Below are 21,154 nucleotides of genomic sequence, written 5' to 3'. Positions count from 1 at the left end.
ACAGTAGCCTAGATATCGGCGCTCTGCATGTAGGTAGGGGGTAAGTGATTGCTAGCACACGTACTCGCTCGCACGCGTACGGAGTGAATTGGCGTAAAGCTTGCCAACTTACCGCACAATTATTCTTCCAAATCTCCGCCTGCGCGTCGCTTAGGCCTGGGCGGTGCTGTATAAAATAATTTTGCCCTATTTTGAGCATGTTAGATGCGTTTTGCAATAGTGGCCAATAGGCGAGCTCTGAAATTGTTCGACACGTATGCATATTGCGTAAGAATTCTGGCCTGGTGCAGAGGTAGTGCAGAGTGCTTCCCCTTCTCCACAGACACACCCACACCCACACAAACATTTTGCAAAGTATATTGCACCTTATGCGCTGCGCTGCAACGGCGTACCCGTACGAAATCAGTCGCTGTTCGTTTTAATCGAGACAAGCTGCTTTCTCAAGCTGATCCACTTTCAGGTGCGAAAACTCTTTATTCCTTAAAACGAACTGAACATCTATGTACCCTTGTTCCATCTTCAGATAGGCAGCGTTGGTATAATGTTGGCACATTTTATAGCAACGTTTTTTTTTTATTTTATAGCACAGCACTGATATACTCGCACGATGCTGCTAACGAACTGACCGTACACCGGCATAAATCTTTCGTTGAAGGGCCGGCGTTGAATGCCTAACAAGACGCTCTCTAGCCGCCGGGTTGGAGCGCCGTATAGGCCGTCGTCTGATGAGTCCAAGTGGTGGACGTTCCCATGTGGGGATAGTACCTTGAAAGGGTGCCTCCTCAAAGACGCTGTTTAAAGCGTCCCATTTTAAGATTGCTTGTCCTTGCGGTGAGCATTCTAGGCGCGTTTGAAAACGTAGCTGAGTTTCCTCCACGAGTTGTCGTATCGGGGGAAGAGGAACTGCCAACTCTAGAAGATCATTTCTGGTGTGTCGAGGGAGACCCGTGATGGTTCGAATCATAGAACGATTTAGTACATATTTCCAAATCGCGCAGATGCCGGGGGCTGAAGTTATATATTGGAAAACCGTATGCTAGCCGGCCATGGGCAACTGCTCTGGCGAGAGTTTGACAAGAGGCTTGTTGTGAACCACCGTACTTGCTTTGAGATACGAGTAATAAGATGCATCGTAGCACGCCAGGTGGTACGGAGGCTCCGAATCCATGCTTGAGGACTATTGCAGCTGCTCAGTTGGAGACCGAGAAGGCGGACGGTTCCGCTTTGGGATGAGATTGATGTACCGCCGAAATGAAGGGTCAAGATATGAGACAGATCAGTTTTGCGTTTGCCGTTGATGCTGACAAATTCCGTCTTCTGTGGTGAGAGTTCCAGGTTGAAGACGGACAAAGAGCGTTCTAGGCTAAAAACGGCAGCCTGAAGTTCTAACTGCATGGCTTCCTTGCCATCGTAGTCGGCCGCTTCTGTTCAGACGACGACATCGTCGGCGTACAGGGCGAATCGAGCGGAGGTATCCTTTTCAAGCTGTCGGGCCACACGGTTCATTGCCAGGTTGAACAGCATTGGTCCGAGTATAGAGCCTTGAGGAACTCCTAGGTCTACGTAGTAAGTGGTGACTTCATGGCCTGGAGAGTTCAGTTGTATAGGGCGATGTTGCAGGAATTTTCGGATCTAGGCTTGTGCCTTGGCACTGGGAAAAGCCTGGGACAGCTCCTGTAGGATGCCGTTTTGGCAAACATTGTCAAAAAAGCCTTGCGTATATCTAAAGAGAGGACGTAATCTGGGATGCATTTTATGAATTTACGGTTGATGACTCGCCGCAGGAGCCATAGAAAGTCATGCGTTCCGAGAGAAGCCAGTTTGAGCTGGGTGGAACCAGCCTGTGCGTTCCATATGATACTTCAAACGATTATTTATCAGTCTTTCCATTATCTTGCTTAGAGTAGGAGTGAGTGCAATGGGTCGCAAATTTTCAGGTTTTCTAGCATCCTTTCCTGCCTTGGGAATAGGGTGTATGATCGTTGTCTTGAGGTGTTCAGGAACTTCGCCTGATCCCCATGACCGATTAATAAGCTCGAGAAGAATAGAATGCCCTTCTGGGGGCATATTCCGGAGGTCCTGCCAGGTGACTGCGTCGTGTCCTGGGGCAGACTTATGCTTCCCTTGGTTGAGTGCTATTTGTAGTTCCCCATGTGTAAAGGGACTATCTAGAGAAGGGTCAGGTTCTGGTATCTCAATAACAGAAAGGGGTTGCAGGGGTTGCGTGCCCTTGGGTGGTGGGTGGAAAGCAGAGCTACGGAGGTCACCGATACCGATCGTAGCTGTCCGGCCAGTTAAAAATTGGCGTACGTAGTTGTAGGTGTGGAGGCCGCAATTGGTGCTTTGTAGGTTCGTTAAGATGGCAGCATGGGACATATTATCAAACGCTCCTTTGAAGTCTAGAGCCAGGATGGCTCCTGGGGTGGATGTGCTGAGATGGTCCTGAACCTCTTTGATTTGGAGAAGGACGTCTTGCGTTGAAAGGTGAGCTCGAAAACCAATCATCGTATGCGGGACTTGATTGTTGTCTTCAAGATAGGCGGCAAGGCGAGGATGAGTGAGGTGTTCGTAAAGCTCGCCTAGACATGATGTCAGTGAGATTGGGCGGAGATTATTAATGGAGAGCGCTTTGTGAGGTTTCGGGACAAGTGTTATATCCGCATGTCGCCACTAGGCTGGAACAGTGCCTTGGGTCCATTGCGAGTTTGAAATGTTGAGTAGTGCTTGGAGAGAAAAGTGAACACAAAAGATAATACATTAGTGTATTAAAGTCTTAACGAACTATAATAAGTGAGTTAGCCCTGGCCAATCCCCCACTGTGGGTACGTGCCTAAAACATTGAGAGCATTACCACCACCACCACCATCATCATCATCATCAGCATCACCACCATCATTATCATCACAATCATCACCATCATCATATAGAGGCTCCAACTTCCTGCTTCCAGCGCCACTTGGAAGTTGGCGCCTGTATATGTCTTTTGTGTGTAGCTTTGTCATCGTCTGTTTAGCCGCCCATTCTTATTTTCCCTGATAAGCAGCTTGTTGCTAGAATATTGCGTTTATGTTTATCCGTGACCCCGTTTCTTTGTAGATAAAAGGCGGGTTTTCTGAAAAACAGAAATACTTCACAGAAAAAGTAAAGACATATCACTTGGTCTTCCTTGTCTGGGCAAGTATACAGGCGATGAAAACTAAAAGGCTACGTTTTGATAGTGAACTTCTAGTGACGCTCGGGCTCCTTTATTCGCTGTTCTATTTTAATACACTTAAATATGTTCCAGGAAACGTTGAGGCTACATCGGGTTCCAGGTAGGATCAATCAAATACAAAGAATGTACTAAGCTGATATGGGATTACAGTAAGGTCCATCATTACGAGATGGTTGCAATAATGATTGGTTTTAATCGCTAGACATCCACATCTAACCATCACGCTTCATCGGTGCCGACGTTACCCACAGAGTGGCCTATCCCCCCCCCCTTCCCCCCCACCCCCCCATCTTGTGGCCACTGCAAGAGTCATCGCCACACCGAAGCCGCGTGTCACGCGACGCGGGGGGGAGCAGCCGTAGTGCGCACAGCGGCGGCCGCCTCGGCAGCCCGAGTTTAAGCGACGACATGCGGCTCATCCTGGCCAACGGTCTCTTCTGGGGCAATGCGCTGCTCTCCTGCCTGGCCGTGGGCGTGTCCGCGCTGGGCGTCTCCTTCCGCGTCCGATGGGCCCGCCACATCCTGGCGCTCATGCCCGGTCGCCACCTCTCCATGGTATGTGCCCTACGCTCGCGTCAGTCCTTCACCCGGGGACAGTGCCGCTCTCACGAGGGCGTCGTCTAGCTGCGTTCTAGTCGCATAACATTACGGGAGGGTGGACTGGAAGGATATGTAAGCTTTCTGGGGGATGCACAAAGCCGCAGACTGTGGCTCACATGACGTCGTTGCCTTCGCCCAGCCACATAGGCACGGCATTTCTCGCACTAAAGAAGTGAAGGCATGTCGAAAGCCAATTGAAGTACCCGTGAAATGCAGTTTTCATGGTGAATAGAGGGCCTGTACTTCGGTAAAGAAGTGAAAAAAAAGCAAGAAGATATGTACGTGAAATGTTTCACGCCTACGTCGTGACTCCGGACTGCATGTTGCTAATGCATGTTTATTTTTTTCTGCCCTTTCTAGATGCCCACATTTTTCAAGAAATTAACTACTCTTCCAGTATTTCCTCATTTCATGCGCTATCATTTGGCCCTCATAATTAATATTTATTTTTGTTTATGATTCCAGAAGTGCAATTGATGCAGAAATGTGACAACACTCACTGAATATTTAACTCAGGTGCATGCAATTGGACGACGATACACCGTTGATGGTTCACCGCCGCTGTATGGAATTTCTCGGTTTTGTAAGAGACGTCGAAGGGAAAGGAGAACATATAGTGCAATTGATAATGGCACTGCATGGCTGCAGGGTGCATTGATGAAGAAAAGCATTACGTTAGTTTCCACTGTTTAAAAGTGAAGAGTATTTACAGGATAGAAACTTTACATTCCTATTTTTGGTGTTTTACTCGCCGAAGCGACCCCAGGGCTATGAAGCACGCCGTAGCGGAGGGCTCTGGATTATTATCTGCCACCTGGGGTGGAAGATTAATCTGGAAATGAGAATTAATTTGGGCCACGACACACGTACGGGCGCATTCGCTTTTCAACTGAATTAGAAAAACAGCAACCGCGGTCGGTTTCGAGCGCGCGTTCTTGATCTCAGCAGCCGAACGCCTCAGCCACTAAGCCACCGTGGCGCGTGGGTCTTATAGACGCTTTCTGAAAAGAAATGATAGAACAAAGCAAAATCGAAAACATGTTTATGATATAACGTAGTTCTCGCAGAGAATTTTTCCTGTGTCGGGGATTGCAATATAGCTTTCTTGATCTGGTAGGGCACACGCATGAAAAAACCATACAATTCTCCCCCACGGGCACGTAAGCGCCCCCCGCCTGTCGTGTGGACAATGTTGAGAAATGGGACCCGGGAATATGGCTGTGCTGAAAACGCTCGTCTAATATTTCTCGTTCTTTCTAAATCAGAATGAGGGTTACTCTCTTGCCGTGCCGCCTTCGTCCCACACTACGTTCTTGTGCAGGTACACTTCCGGTGCAATGCAGAGCGTTAACTAAACGTGGCCAAAGGCTGCTATCCGCACCTAAACCGGGGCAAAAAGATGTCAGATCACCCTAATCAACACAAACAATGCCTATAATTTACTCAATAAAATGATTTTGCAGTAAAAAAAAGGCAGAGACTTACTAAACCCGCTGGGGCCACCCAGGCCCCCGGTGTCAGAACCCGGAAATGTACATCGAGGCCATCGAGGTCGAACGGAGGGCTCTTTAGCAGTTTCTTAAAGGGACACTGAAGTGATATGTAAACATTGCGGGATTACTTGCGCAAATTGTAGTCCGGAGTCCCCAGGCCATGTTTCGACCACTCTAGGCGCGTTTACGCGATTTTATTTAGTAGAAAAACTAATTCGAAAACGCTGTCCTCCTCTCTTTACGCTCGCCCATTTTCTGTGGCGTTTTCGTGTGACGTCAGGAGAGGATGAGCTGGCAATTGGCTGCGCCACGGCTGCGCTACTGCACGGCTCCCCGGCCGACAGAGCCAGTCGGCCCAGCGCTTCGTCCGCCGGCCGCCGGCGGGTCGTCGCAATCAAGGAGGTTAAAAAAAATTGCTTGGTCGCAATTCGTTCGCTTAGTTGAAACGAAGCCAGGACACGTTTGTGAATGGAAGAATGTGCCTTTCTTTACTTGGTTTGTTTGTACACTGTATCTAGCTCCAAGTCAAGGTCGCTTCACACAAGCGCTGCACATGCGACGCTTCGCTGACTGGTACGCCAGTAGGAAAATATAAGGCCTCTTGAAGGCGGGACAAGAGTCAGCGAAGTCAATATAGGTACTAAGCAAATAAAATCAACTGATATTTTTACCGTACAGCGTAAAACTAGGGCGCGGGAAGCACGTTTTTGCGCTGGGCGAACAAGCACAGCGGTCAGCAGCACGACTACGCATCTGCGAACGCTTTTCCGTCTACGAAATGCAATTGCTAGACGTGAGCTACTGTGGAAACTCGGGTGACGCTTACTGCACGATCGCAGTACAACAAATAGTCACCTAAGCGGCTAGAAATGCCAAAACTAAATAAAAGTGTAAACCGGTTGTACAATATATACCCTATATTAGCAAAGCATCTGCGTCCCGCTCCGTGGCCTAGCGGTCTGAGGCGCTAGGAATACACGGGGAATGTTTTGCGAGTGACGAGTTCGAATCCCCGCGGGTGCGTGCTTTTTTTTTTTTTTTTAGGTTAACTTTTTTGTTTTCCGCCGATGTTTTCTATATTGAGTTCACCTTTTTTGGGGCCGCAACGTTCATGGCTACACGAACTAGTTCACAAAACGCGCGCAGGCTGGCACTGACGCGCTAGCGAGTTCTCGTTGGCGTGCTGTTGCCATAAGCACCGACTGCTTGCAGGCAGTGGGCACAGGCCAGAATGAACAGACCCTTGGCCTGGTGCGAACACGCTTTTTACGATACAGGCATGAGGGAGGCAAGCTCCAAATATGGGGGAAAAGCGCATGACATTTGGGCGTCTGCGGGTACGCGGAGGGCGTTCATGCACTGCGTAGGTCTCGGCTAGTGAATGCTACGACTACAAGCCGTCCTGGGAGGCTTATCTTGTGCATTTTACAGCCGACAACATGGCAGAAGCGCGGTACGATGATTACTGAGATATTGAGAATGCCCATCCAACAAAGCCATTGGTTATGTTTTACAGAACCGAAACCGAAACCGAATCTTGTGTGATTGCTAACCTTGGGCATCGTCCAATCACGGCGCCCCTCCTCTCAACGTCACAGCCTTAGTTGGTGCGGCCGCCGCAAACCGCGCATGGTAGTTTTTCTTCTTTCGCGCTTTGTAAAATAATTACCGATTTGTCAAACGTATAAACGATGAAAAGTGTGCTAATTTGAGCCAGTCTACGCAGTGCAAGCAAAAACGGGAGCTTGACAAATTCACTTCAGTGTCCCTTTAAAAGAACATCAGTATTGTTTGAAGGGAACCAACAGATGGCGCCAGGTTGTACGGGAAGTGCCTGGCTTGTACCCACAGGGGAACGGAATCTCGCTACTGCGCTTTGTGACATGACATGATGCAGTAGCTACAGTCGACTGAATAGAAGTGAACCGCAGGTGGCCTACTTCCTGCTGTTCGGTGGTGGCGTGCTCCTGGTTGCCGCCGGGTTCGGCGTGTTCGTCGCGTGGCACCTGCGCAGGCGCGACAGGGACGGCGACTCGGCCGAGCACGCCGCCCGCGGCTGCCGCGTGTACAACGCCATGGCCGTCGTGGTGATCCTGTACGTGACCATCAGCTCGTGCGTCGTCTACGCGCACGTCATGCACGCCACGGCGGACGTGGACGAGGACCTGAAGTACGCCATGTACCAGTACTTCATGGACGCCTCGTCGCGCGACAAGCTCGACAGCCTGCACCGGGAGTTCCGGTGCTGCGGCGTGAGCAACTACACCGACTGGACCATGGCCACCACCGGGGCCCTGCTGGAAGGCGGCGGCAGCCGGGCAAAGTGAGTTTCATTGTCTGCAACTCACCTTCCCGCTGAATCGAGTTCACTCCAACGAAAGTAGTGGGATTAAGCTGGCTCAACTCTCGCCTCGGAATCGGTATTGAGCCATTTTTTCTCGCCTTGAAGCTCGACGCGAGTGGTCAGTGTAGTTCCTGAAATATCAGAGATCCAGTCGCATAGAATCGAGATGGCTGGACTGATATCAGTCGCGTTCGATTCAATTCGTACCCTTGGAATTGAACTGAACTCTCTTTGTCGTTGGGGGCGGTGCTGGGGTGGAATGTAAAGAAGGCTTCCCAGTGGCCTTTGCGAAATCAGGTCGCATGGGATCGAGTTGAATCGAGAGAATCTACTCGGGCTTAACACACTTATTCCTGAAATCTGAGCTGTTTCCTTGTAGTTTTACCAAGAACGGGTGCTTCTTGATGCGTAAATTGGTGTAACCAACGTGCGCTGGCCCCTCACGCGATCGTGCATTGCCTCATCGTCCAGGAGCCGCCAGGGCCAGCCTCGGAGCTTCGTCCCGCGCACCTGCTGTGTGGAGGAGAGCAAAGAGGGCGCGTGCCTCAGGTACCACGAGCACGGCTGCCGAGACGTGCTGCTGGACTACTTCAACATGCTCCTCCCGTCCACCGTCTTCTCCGCCATCTGCGTCGTCTTCTGGCTCGTGAGTGCATCCCCATGTTAGGCACAGACAAACGCAATAGCAAAGCATCTCTCAACGTGCCACCAAAGGGACACCTCCTGACGTACCTAAAATGGCAGTGGTAGGGCTAGTTGGTACATTCTTGGATTAAGATTTTGCGAGCGCTGCACACTTACAGGAGTAACAGGGACAGTAGAACAGGCAAACCATTCGTCGATATGCAAACTTGATGCTGGGTCATTGAAAGTACATATAGTCCTGCTAAGGAATGGTGTGTGGTACCGTCGCTGTGAAAGAGATCAAACGAGATATCGACTTCTCCGCAACGTGGAGGAGTATTTCCGGTCTGGTGCCACAAAAAAGCAGACATCGGTGCCTGCTCGCAAGCGCGCGCTCCGTCTGGTAGGGCGTTTTTGAAGCAATAAACGTTTGTTGTCGAGTGGTCTAGTTGAAAGGGAAGTGTTGAGCTCATCTCAAATTCCGCGCGCACTCAAAACACAAAAGAAACGGCAAAACTGTGCCGTCAGGTTCAGGTATAGAAGAGGTTCGCACACAGCGCTGACGACAGCGTATCGTCACAGGAAATGCGAGAAATTAGCCGCAACGTTGACCAGTGACAGCCGATCGGACAGCCATGGCCTCAATTTCGTCGTTTAGGCCATGCCAGGGGTGCATAATGAGGAGAACTGAAGAGAGCGCGGTTGGTTTTTCCGCGTCTTTCACAGCGATTTGCGCGCTCACCGCTTCACGTGCACGTGTAATATTTGGCTCAGGTATTTCTGGTAGTGTAACGTAAGCGTCGCGCAGGTTTACTTGCACTGCTCAAAGAGTGTTGACGGGTCCTTTTTAGGGCTCGAGTTGTCGGCATCTCCTGTCGCCGTCTCATGCCGTCACTGTAAATCAAGTTGTCAAACGACGGTAAAAAAACTTGTGTATAATGGATAAAACCGGCGCAAGATAAGGTAGCATGATTTAAACTAATTTAAAATTCAGGAATACTCGGGATTTAATTGCAATAATAGCAGCAATTTCTTAAATTCCGAATTGAAATTGGTTTTAAATGCTGCAGTGTTTCCCTGGTAAAGCATGCTTTTTAGCGTTCTGCGGCGTGTGACACGTATACGAAGACAACTTGCGGCTATACGCCTCGAGCGCGGCCTGTAGGGGCGCCACTGAAATCCCCCTAGCGGCCCGTTTCGAAAGCAGGCGCGGGAGTCCGCGCCCCGCTCCCCAGTGCCGCCGCTGCTTTTGCGGCACGTTCACGACTGAGATTTACCGTTTGCGGGCGTTTGAAACCCATGTTTACGTGGAGCAGTCACTCTGTTCGCAAATGGGGTGTGTTTACGTGAGTGTAAATGTTTCTGACGCGATCCTTAGTGTGGTATATTCGGTCTGTATAAGCGCCAGGAGTGTGTCACAGGCCAGCGTAGCGAAATCGGCGTATGATGGAGCCAATTGTAGTTACACTGCCCTGAAATTTACTAACACTGTCTTCCTAACCACCGGTTCCTCAGATGTTCATGCTACGGGTATACACTACGATGTAAATCAGTTTTTTGCGCCCACATAATCAGCGGAGCACTCATACCTGACAGCACACCAGTTACGTTTGCCAATATTATACCTCAGATATTGATCACCACCATTTACAAGCCAGTCTGTGTTAATTTCGGGAATATTCAACAAAAGTACGATGGACAACGCATAATTATACTCGGGGATCAGCACACGACAAAGTCTTCTTGTCGTGAGGTGAGCGCCAGCAAACGTTCATCTGCTCCTCTGCGAGAAGCGCGGAGACGGACTTAGAATATAATCCGCGTCCGCGACTAATGCTTCCTCGAAATATCGTCATATGGCAAAGGGAGCCATAAGAATAAAGCAGAAACTGAAATCAGAGAGCCTTATCACATACCACTCTGACACCTTTCATCGCTTGTTGAACAGCCTACCCTGTATACTTCCAAAAATGCGGCCGCCGTACGATCAGATCTTCGTTGAAGTAGAAAAACATAGGAAAGTGAACGCGAGATTTGTGTGCGGGATTACTAAACCGCTCATTGCTTGAATCCGCTCCGCATTTGTACACAGCGTCCCCCTCCCCTCACCCCCCCCCCCCCCCCCCCAACGATGTCTCGCGAAATAGCAGAGCAGTTCGCGTATAGTTGGTCTGATGAACCCTACCTGGCTTAAGTTTCGACGAACGTCTTTAGCATGTCAGAAGCTGCACTGTTTTTTTTTTTTTTTCATTTCCGTTAGAGCTATTATGTTTCTTCCGCACTTGCACTGAATTTATTTTTGCGTGGTTTCATTAGCTTACCTTGGTTCTTGCTATAAGGCATGTGTGGGCAAATATTTAACGACGCACAGGCTTGGAATATACTTAACATTTTCGCGTGGTTTATATTCCTATAAAAGGCATAAGTGATCACATTACTCGGGATTGGTAATCCGGGATAAGGTAATCACATCCCCGAAACATATTTTACTGCGACGTATATATTCGAAACGAAGCCGCATTCGTTGTCCACGCTGCAAAATGAAGCCACCCTCTCACTGTGCCAGTATCAGGTTTAAATAAGGCGACAGTTGAATTCATTTGTGCTTGGCGTATTTAGAGGTGGCAGCGGTGATATGCTGCAACCGTCGTCGACGCCCGGAAGAGCGGCGACGAAGCGCGCAGAACCGCGTCCCCCGGGTAGCTCTTGCAGGCGATCGCGTACTCTACGAAGACGCAGCTGCTTTTTAAGTGACCCAAACGTACTGTTTGCTTATAGACGTCAGCATAACAAGTTTTTTTTTTTAGGGCGCGGAAAGGCCAAAAGAAGCAAAACAGAACCAAAACACTACACGAGCCCCTATCAGCCACGCAGCGCAAATCCCGTCAACGCCGCGGAGAAGCGGCGGCAGGCGGCGCAGCGATCGCGAAGCTCGAGGCGTATACGCCTCGAGCTTCGCGATCGCTGCGCCGCCTGCCGCTGCTTCTCCGCGGCGTTGACGGGATGTGCGCTGCGTGGTTGATAGGGGCTCGTGCAGTGTTTTGGTTCTGTTTGGCTTCTTTTCGCCTTTCCGCGCGCTAAAAAAAACTTGTTATGGTGACGTCTATAAGCAAAGAGTACGTTTAGATCACTTAACAAGGAGCTGCGTCTTTGTAGAGCACGCGATCGCCTGCAAGAGCTACCCGGGGATGCGGTTCTGCGCGCATCGTCGCCGCTCTTTCGGGCGTCGGCGACGGTAGCAGCCTATCACCCCTGTCACCTTCAAATACGTCAGGCACAAATGAATTCTATTGTCGCCTCGTTTAGACCAGATTCTGGCACAGTGAGAGGTTGGCTTCATTTTGCAGCGTGGACAAAGAATGCGGCTTTGTTTCTAATATATAGGTCGCAGAAAAATATGTTTAGGGGATGTGATTAGCCAATCCCGGACAATAACCTATGCATTTTATAAGAATATAAGACATGCGAAAATGTTAAGTATATTTCCAGCCTGTACGTCGTTAAATATGTGCCCACACATGCCTTATAGCAAGAACCAAGGCAATCTAATATGAAACCAACGAAAAATACATGCTGTGCAAGTGCGGAAGAAAAATAATAGCTCTAACGGAAATGAAACAAAAAATACAGTGCAGCTTCTGACATGCTAAAGATGTTCGTCAAAACTTAAGCCAAGTAGGGCTCACCAGACCAACTATACGCGAAATGCACGGTTATTTCGCGAGACGTAGGGGGGGGGGGGGGGGGGGTACAGGAGGAGGACGCTTTGTACAAATGCCGAGCGGAATCACACAAAGAACGTTTTCGTAATCACACACGCAAATCTCGCGTTCACTGTTGTTTTGTTTTTCGTTTTCAACGAACACCTCATCGTTCGGCGGACGCATATTTGGAAGTATACAGGGTAGGCAGTTCGCAAGCGATGAAAAAGTGGGGTATGTGATACGGCCCTCTGATTTCAGTTTCTCCTTTATTCTGCAGGCTCCCTATGCTATGTGACGATATTTCGAAGAAGCGTTTAGTCGCGGACGCCGATTATATTCTAAGCCAGTCTGAGTGCTGGTCGCAGAGGATATAAGTAGCTGACGACTGCTTGCGGGCGCTTACCTCACGACAAGACGACTCTTAGTCGTGTGCTTTTCCCGAGTATAATTCTGCATTATCCGTTGTACTTACGTTGAATATTCCCGAAATTAACACACACTGGCTTGTAAATGGTGGTGACCAATATATGAGGCATATTATTGGCAAAAGTAACTGGCGTGCTGTCAGGTATGAGTATTTCGCTGAATATGTAAGCGCACAAAACTGATTTACATCGTAGTCGTATACCCGTAGCATGAACATCAGAGGAACAGGTGGTTATGGAGACACTGCTAGTAAATTCAGGGCAGTGTAACTACGATCAGGTCCATGCATACGCCGGTTCCGCGACGCTGTCATGTGACATACTCCTGGCGCTTATACAGACCGAATATACCACACTAAGATCGCGTCAGAGACATTTACACTCTCGTAAACACACCCCATTTGCGAACAGAGTGACTGCTTCACATAAACATAGATTTCCAATGCCCGCAAACGCTAAATCTCAGTCGTGAACATGTCGCAAAAGCAGCGGCGTCAGTGGGGAGCGGAACGGAGACTCCCGCGCCTGCTTCCGAAACGTGCCGCTAGGTGGCTTTCAGTGGCGCCCCTACAGACCGCGCTCGAGGCGTATATACTCGGATACAAGTCAAGAAAAAAGGGGCGTCGCCTAATCCCCCACTTCCACCACCCCCTTCCAGCCAATAGTGTCGCTCTATCAAGGTGACGTCGTGGCCGACCGCATTGCACCTGCAGGCAGCGCTCGGAGCCACGCTTTCCTTAATGCGTCCGTGCCGAAAAGTAGTTCGTAAGGGCGCCTTCACTTTGAGCGGAGATAAAAACCTTAGCTAAAATTCTTTATGTGCCCGTTTTAATGCAATGCGTGAAAGAATTTATCGTCAGCTGCAGTAGCGAGTTTCAATTATATTCCTGATGGTGAATTTCTGCTCTTCCGGGTTTTCCCTCAGCCGCTTGCTTCTGGCAGCTTCTGGTTTTATGCATTGCCGGCCCCATTTCCCGCCATGGATCCCGAAGAAGTCGCATCTGAATGTGCTTCATCGTTCTCGACTGGGAATTGTGGTGCGTTGCCATCTACGCCACGCCGATGGTACAAGAAAAACAGAAGCGGCCGTGTCATCTGCAGCTGCGGACGGGAGATGATCCGGAACGCGTACGTTCGTTTGCGGTATCTTCACCCAGAGCGCAGCGTTGAAGAAACGGCCGCGACCGTGAGCGATCTTGGAGTCAGCGTGAGCTTGGTGATGGACGTGAAGAAGGAGATGAAAAATAACGACGGAAATGTTGCGACGCCCTCCCGAAAGCGCCCGCGAAGCGCCGGAAAGAGACGACGCACAGAAGTGTACGACGACTTCACGAAGTGCGCATTGCGGTCGTCCGTGCATCGTTTTTTTCGCAGCAATGAGATTCCGACAGTGAAGGCAATTGCTGCGGATTTCAACGCTAGCGGCGATGTTACTCCTCTCAAGCCATGGACTGTGCGCCGCCTGCTGAATGACATCGGGTTCAGGTATGAGAAGAGGGGCCGGAACTCGCTGCTGATCGAGCGGGACGACATTGTCGCGTGGCAGCAGAAGTACCTCTACGACGTCGCCAGGTACAGGATGGAAGGTCGAAAAATCTTCTACCTTGATGAAACCTGAGTGAATGCGGGACACACGCTATCGACTGTTTGGACGGACACGACGGTTGCTTCCCACCACGACGCCTTCATGCGTGGTCTGACGACAGGTTTGAAGCAGCCGTCAGGGAAAGGACAGCGCCTGATTGTAACGCACATCGGCAGCGAGGACGGCTTCGTCAGTGGTTGCCTGGATATCTTTCGGGGTACGAAGACCGGCGACTACCACGAGGAGATGGACGGCACCCGCTTTGAAAGGTGGTTTGGCGCCGTTTTGCCGCAACTGCCACAAGGTAGTGTAATTGTCATGGACAATGCCTCGTACCACTCGCGGCTGGAAGAAGCAGTGCCTACGACGTCTTCGCGCAAACAGGTCGTTCAGGACTGGCTGACGTCCAAAGGACTTGCTTGGGATGAAAAAATGCTTAAAAAGGAGCTCCTCAGCCTTGTGGCCTCTGTAAAGACACGGTACATCAAATATCGTATTGACGGTGCAGCTGAAAGGGCAGGATGTATTGTGCTTAGGCTCCTACCCTACCATTGTGAGCTCAATCCCATTGAGCTCACATGGGCGCAGATGAAACGAGGTGTCGCAGCCAGAAATGCCACATTTAAGCTGGCAGATGTAGAGGTGCTCCTGAGGGAAGAAGCTGCCAAGGTAACAGCTCAACTCTGGGCAAACGCAGTTCAGCATGTGATCAGCATTGAAACAAAGTTCAGGGGAGACGGTGGAGCAAGTGCGCATGTTCAACCTATTATAATCCATCTGGATGAAGATGACATGGACTCCGACAGTGACCTATCTGGTATCGAGTCCTTTGAAGATGTGTAAGGCAACCAGCTATTCGCCAGTGCCGCCTTTGCCCCTTTAAGTTAGTGTGGAGTGCGCAATTTAGCTTAAGTAGGTGTGTTTCCATAGCTGCAGGAGCAAGAAACTCCATCAGACAGCAGAGAAGACCAGACATGCTGTTTGTGTGCGTTATTAAGACTTATTTCTGGAGTTAACTGAGCAGCCTGTGTGTGCAGCGTAACTTGTTCATGGTTGATTGCTTTGATATGTAGCTATGAGAATCAGAAGATGCAATTGCAGTGTTTGGTTTTTATTTCATTTGCCATTACTGAATGTTGTATGCTGTGTTGTAGAGTCGACAGGGATTTTCCAGTATGACAGTGAGGATGACAAGTTATTTCAACAATCGATGCATGATATCATTTGCTGTAGTGAACCGAGCGGTGTATTGTGTGGTGCTGGCTCAGGACTGGTTGCCTTGATATGTAGCTGTGAGAATCAGAAAAGGCTGTTGCAGTGCTTGGTTTCTGATTTCATTTGTTGCCAGTGTGGTGCAGGAATTAGGCCGAATGAATGCAGTCCTGACAAGACACTGCGTGGCAGACGTATCCATAAAAGAAAATTCTACATCTCGAGCTAGAGGAAACCCACACTGTTCCAAACTATTTTCTGGAATCAGGGCCACGCTTGCACTATGCGATAGTTTTAGCTGCACAGGGAGGATGGCTATTCGCATGTGTAGCATGAGGTGTGTGCAAGCAGAGTCAAGCGAGTTCGCAAATTCACTTCAAGCAGAATCATCTGCAGTGTGTGGCTCTACGGCTCCTTGTGCGACACTATATAAATGGCTATAAAGGCAAGTTTCACCTACAGGAAAAGACGCTAGCTCGAGTTTTCACCCCACGTTTTTTACATTGTTTGGACACTTATGCGTGTATTGGATGCAGAAACAAAGTTGCAAATTAAATGCCTACGTGAAAGCATGTAACTGAACATTGTGTGTCCGTGTGGCTGGCTGAGCGAAGTTGTCTTCTTGTAGAACATTGAGAACAAATAAATCTGTTTAAGTGTCTTATTGCTCGTTTCATTTGCTATGCATAATTGAGCAGTGCGTCTGTTTAGCTGTCTGAGCCAAATCTGACAGGATACAGCAGTGAGGACAAGAAAAGTTGCTTCGGTGTTTTATTTCTAATTTGATTCTATTTACCTATCTGCTGTCTTACGCAGGACTTAGGATAAATAGGTTTTATCTGTTGCCTACTCCACTGGATAAAATGCAATGTTAAAAACAATCCCCAAAGCTTTGGGAAGGGGAAACAAGGTTGGTTTCAATCGATCCTCCCATGTATGGGAATAATTTCATGTAGTGCATATTTGGCGAGATTATAAATTTCCTCCTGAACATATGATCCGATTTTGCCTTTGCGTAGCAAGAAAAGTATGATATGCATTGACCAGTTTCAGTGCAGCGATGTGTAATGATATGTGTTGTTCCATGCATCAACTCAACCGACATGTCATCAATCAGTGCAGATCACTACGTAACCCTTCAAACAGACTTCATTGCCTGTGTTATGAAGTGGGCATCAATTCATGTTCTGTCATTGTGATTTACACTCCTAATATATGTGTAGACATTGCACGAGTTGAGTTGCGAACAGTGCTGTGGCAAGCAGCAGCTTGCTATTTGACTTGGAGCAGCGAGCTTCTCGCTCCAGCGGCCACTTGTGACGCAACAGTGAGAATGGATGAAATGCTGAGCTGTTTTCTATTTTGAATTTAGAGCACGTGCATGCAGATGACCATTGCAGCAGCAGCTTCTTACTTAAGAGACAAACACAAGGCGAGCAGTGTCTATATAGCTTCAATAATGCACATCTCGTGCAAGAATTTGATCTGGTGAACAATATGCATGCGCATGTGTAGAAAAAGCTGAAAGGTGGTTTATTTGATTTCAGTGCTGCGTTTCATGTCTTCACATGCATTGTTGCAGCTGGTCATACCAGTGAAATCTAGCTAATGCAATGTCACTATCGCGAACCACAGCTCATTCACAAAGCATAAACGGGACAATGAAATCGAACTTACAGTGGTAACACTCCTGTGGAATCTTTATTATCATAGACAATGCAAACTCAAAGCAGATGCCTATTCGTATTTAATTCACAAAGGTTTTTGTCCGAAACAACAACTTAAAGCACTCCAACAAAAAACAGGCGACAAAAACATACTTGTTGCAATTAACACATTTAACAATGGTATCTCAGCGTAACCGAGAAACAAAATAGAAAATGTGGCATATTAAATCCCATCACGTAGCCAAGCTACAGCTCGTACGCATTCACGGTCAAAAAGTGCGAAAATTCTGCTTCTTGTATTTGGCAACTTGATCACAATTTGGGCGAATACGCTTGCGCCCGACATGGACTTGGGACACACGGCTCGACATATATGCTTTCACGAAATGCAGCGCGCGCCGTCGCGTGGCTTGCGTTTCGCCCCGTGCATACTGTCCATGGCGTTAATAACTGCTGGCGTAATCTACGAGAAATAAACAAGGAGTTATCGCCCCCTGTCGCAGACACTGGTGCGATAACGTGGGTAGCAGACACAGGAGGGACTAAACGGTAGAACGGTACTTCACGCTCAAGGCCAAACGCCCGCACAGGATGACGACGACAGCTTCGTATCACACAGCGTACTGCAGTAACTGCAGCGGCGGCTGCTTACCGGCAACGCGAGCGCTCACAAAGCAGAAGAAAAAACACCGTAGCGATTGTCATTACCGAGCATGTTAAGAACACTGCACACAACACGCAAACAAGGAATACGACTGAACGGCACTAAAAATCGTCGTCAGAGAGCCCGACGACGCCGACGGTTTGACGCGAACCATAGAGATAATATACTGAACGCGAACAGCGGAGGCGGCCATTTTGGTAGAAGTCCGGAAGCGCGGAAGAACATGTTTTGTGATTTCTTCCGTGAGCGCGGCGTGGAGGCGGTCTACCGCGACGTCACGTTGATACGGCGACACCATTGGCTGGAAGGGGGTCCTTTGATGAGGAAAAGCCGCACTTTTCTTGAGTTGTATCCGAGTATAGTCTGTCTCATTTAACACGGCCGGACTTGACTGCAGTCTCCCTCCCGAGCGCGGGAGGAGGAGAGTCGAGGCTTAAATCAGGTTCAACTCAAGAGAGGGCGCGGTTGCTCCTCCCACCGCGGCGCTTCTCCGCGGCCCAATCGTCTGTTGATTGTAAGTCAAGAGACTTACTAAAACGGTGAATGCTTCGTCCCTCCCCAGATTTCCCGTTGGTGAGATGGCCCGGGATTTTTCATTCGTCATTGCGATCTCTCTATAAGTGAGCGTTACTGTCGGCACGCTGACACGCTCGCCAAGCGCCTCTGATCCTGTGAGCGTGACAGCACAATTACATGGTTCAGGCGTGGTGGGCGCCCGCACATAGCGCAGTTGACGTACTACCAGTTTCCCCCAAATTGGACGTGCACACGTTTTACGATTCAGTTCTCGCTGTGGGTAGAATCACCTCGTAGTGGGCGCCCGTGAATATTGTAAGTAAAGGGAGGCTGAGCGGTATCATATCACAGCCGGTTCTTATATTAAAGCGCCTTCGATTTCAAAAATTGCCCGGGGGTTTGACAGGTGGTATGGATATACGGATCAGGAACGGAGGCCCCGGGCGAAGACCAGATACATACGGAAGCACTGGCTCATGTCCTCGATACGCGCGCGAACATGTGGTATAGTTTTGGCTTTCGCCTCCGGAAGCCGCACGAAGCTTGCCTGAAAAGCTGAATGCAGCCAGGTCCTCAAAATCACTCGGCGTTTACCCGCATTGCCAACCCAACCGTGTCCTTCTGGGAGACGAGTTTGGTTGGTTGAGTCCAGCTCCTGCTGATGACCAGGGTGAAGAAGGAAGCCTCGGCCACAGCTCCCAACAAAGGCGCCCTGCACTACGGGTGCTTGAAAAAATGAAGGGCATTCTTTTCCTTCCTTCCAATTAAGCATCGCAATAAGAAACCTGCAACGCGTTGCTGGGGTACGTGCAGGTCACTTCCGCGAGCAAAAAGTGCAGAAAAGCCTGGAATGCGCTTTATATACAATTGGGCTCATGTGATGCAGTGAAAGCGGTCCGCGCGCCGGCCGCTGTAAGTGTACCGAGAGAATAACCTCGCACCTGATGGGTATCGCTTCGGGGCGCTGGCTGCAACCCAGGCGAGGTCCACAGTACCTGTGATATACGCACCCAGATATCGGCATTTGCAAGACTCCATAAGCGTGGGAAAATTCCAGTACAAGGCATTAATGTTGCAAGTAACCTCGATGGTTTTCTTTCTGTGGAAGTGTGTGGGAGGGAGTCATTGAGACGGTTGGTCTCCTTCTTTTCGGTCTGTTGTAACGCAAAGTGGCGCAAGTGCAAAATTTTAAAGCGAAGCTTATTGAAACGCATAATACGGCTCATCCATCGTAGCTTCAATCCTAAACTTAAAGCTCAGCGAAGGTCAAGCCATCTCCTTTCTGGGGTCGCGCAGTGAAAGCGTTTAATCGCTCGTTCATTCCAAGGGGACGTGTGCGGAGAGGAAGCTACGGAAAGAATAGAACCGCATGCCGTTAGGAAATGACACAAGGAGGCGCTGGCTGCATCAAAGTTCAGTGCACTTTCGCGTCTAGACCGGTGATATGGCGTCTGTGTTCTGCCTTGTGGTTCCATTGTGTGCGCGTTCACTGCGCGCAAAAAAACTGAGCTATCGCTCGACAAACCTGGTTTAACCTCGTTCAACCACGGGAAATTTACACCTAGATGCTCTGTCACCTCTATGTCGCACCTTTGAAGAGATTGGAGGGCTCATGATTTTCTCGCTATTGTTAGATGCAGAGTCTCTCGGATGCGTGCCATTCTCTCTTGGAATGACGACCAAATGTGTTGTCATATGATTGTGTGGCAAGAACTGACATGAGTTAATAAGTGTGCTTCGTTCACGCAGCTTTCCTTGATACTCACGTCTCATCGGCTGCGGAAATTTCTGCTGGAAGACCGTAGTTTCTAGGTGAGTTTTATCAGTAGGCACAAGTAAAGCACCTCACTCATCCTATGAAATGTTCCCTTACAGATTACGTACAAGAGAAGTTTCGGAAGAACGCAATAGATGACCAAAATGAAATCACGTTTCGCTATTGTTTAGACATTTCGCTGCGTGCATTCTCAACCAATTTTAGGTGGCTGCAATATATGAGCAAAATAAAAATCACGCTTTGTTGCTTAGATGTTTGGTTGTACACATCCTCGGTTTGCTCGGCTCATTAAAGTCAAGGAAGACGGCGGGTATGTCTTGGATATCGAACATTGCACCGTGACTAAGTATGCCTAAGTATGCCTAAGTATTACTAAAAAGTATGCCTAAGCCAACGGCAACATGTACGGCTAGTGCCATTTCGGTGTCACCGAAAAGAGTGCACACCCCTGGCGTAAGCTGAAGGGACAGTAAGCAACGCTCGGAGCGCCTTCTTTCATGGACGCCGTGCTGTGCACCTGGAACTCAAGGATAAGGTGGTGGCTTTTGTTCCCGAGCATCGTGTGACGTCGCTACGAATGGATGGCTGGGGACAACCCTAAGACGCTTGCTGGCCTCCTGCAAGACCGTCTCTCGTGACGGTCTGCACATGGGTGTTGCCTGCTCGGCGCTTGCTTCCTGATGACATGTTCTTGTGTTTACGAAGTGTTCCATAAGCAAACCCCTGGATTTCACTGAGTATGACTTGCCCTGTGGAAGACAACCAGGCAGAAGCAGTCGTCCAACAAGATTTGAGATTGCTGTAACGAGTAACCTTGGACAAAATAAGTGCTTGTAGCCTCAATGAAACGATGTTGTGTACCAATTTGTTTCCCATTTCACGGCAGCAAGATAAGGGGGTCGACCTATATTCCGGCCCGACCTGCCTTCCGACTTCGCGGTACGCTACCTACACGTGGTCACATATAAGACAAAATACATAGTTCCGTCAAATTCCCGGGGAACAAATATACCGTTTATCACGAGCATTTAGGCCAGCATAAGTCAGATGGCGTAAGCGTCGCACTCACCACCACTGGCCCTAGCAAACTTGCACCTTAGGTTTCGGCCGTAGTCCGCCATGGGGCGCTGCGAAAAGCGTCTTAAGTGAAATGTTTCAGGTCAGGGAAAGCCCAATTTCACGTCGAAGTAATGAGGGCTCAGCTTGGTCGGTGCCAAATGAGACAGAACGATCGGGAAGCGCTCTAATGTACGGAAACATGTCAAGGTTCTTGTGCGGTGCCATCAATGGCAAGATTGGATCATGAACCACACTTTTCAGTTCCGTCCG

General features: G+C 49.2%; 1 protein-coding gene across 1 annotated transcript; it reads left to right on the top strand.

The window, feature by feature from the left end:
- The first annotated feature begins 3,615 nt into the window (after positions 1 to 3,615).
- Positions 3,616 to 19,860, top strand: LOC144148287 (uncharacterized). The gene is made up of 4 exons (XM_077679844.1): positions 3,616 to 3,769; positions 7,239 to 7,630; positions 8,123 to 8,297; positions 19,798 to 19,860. The coding sequence occupies exons 1-4, from the start codon at positions 3,623 to 3,625 to the stop codon at positions 19,858 to 19,860; spliced, it is 777 nt and encodes a 258-aa protein (XP_077535970.1). The 5' UTR covers positions 3,616 to 3,622.
- The last annotated feature ends 1,294 nt before the right edge of the window (positions 19,861 to 21,154 follow it).

Source organism: Haemaphysalis longicornis, unplaced genomic scaffold (assembly GCF_048455015.1).
Source record: "Haemaphysalis longicornis isolate Haplotype H1 unplaced genomic scaffold, Haemaphysalis longicornis Haplotype H1 scaffold_8, whole genome shotgun sequence".
In the NCBI taxonomy this organism is placed as follows: Eukaryota; Metazoa; Arthropoda; class Arachnida; order Ixodida; family Ixodidae; genus Haemaphysalis; species Haemaphysalis longicornis.
Note: the sequence above shows the minus strand (reverse complement) of the source record. Positions and strands in the feature narration are given on the sequence as shown.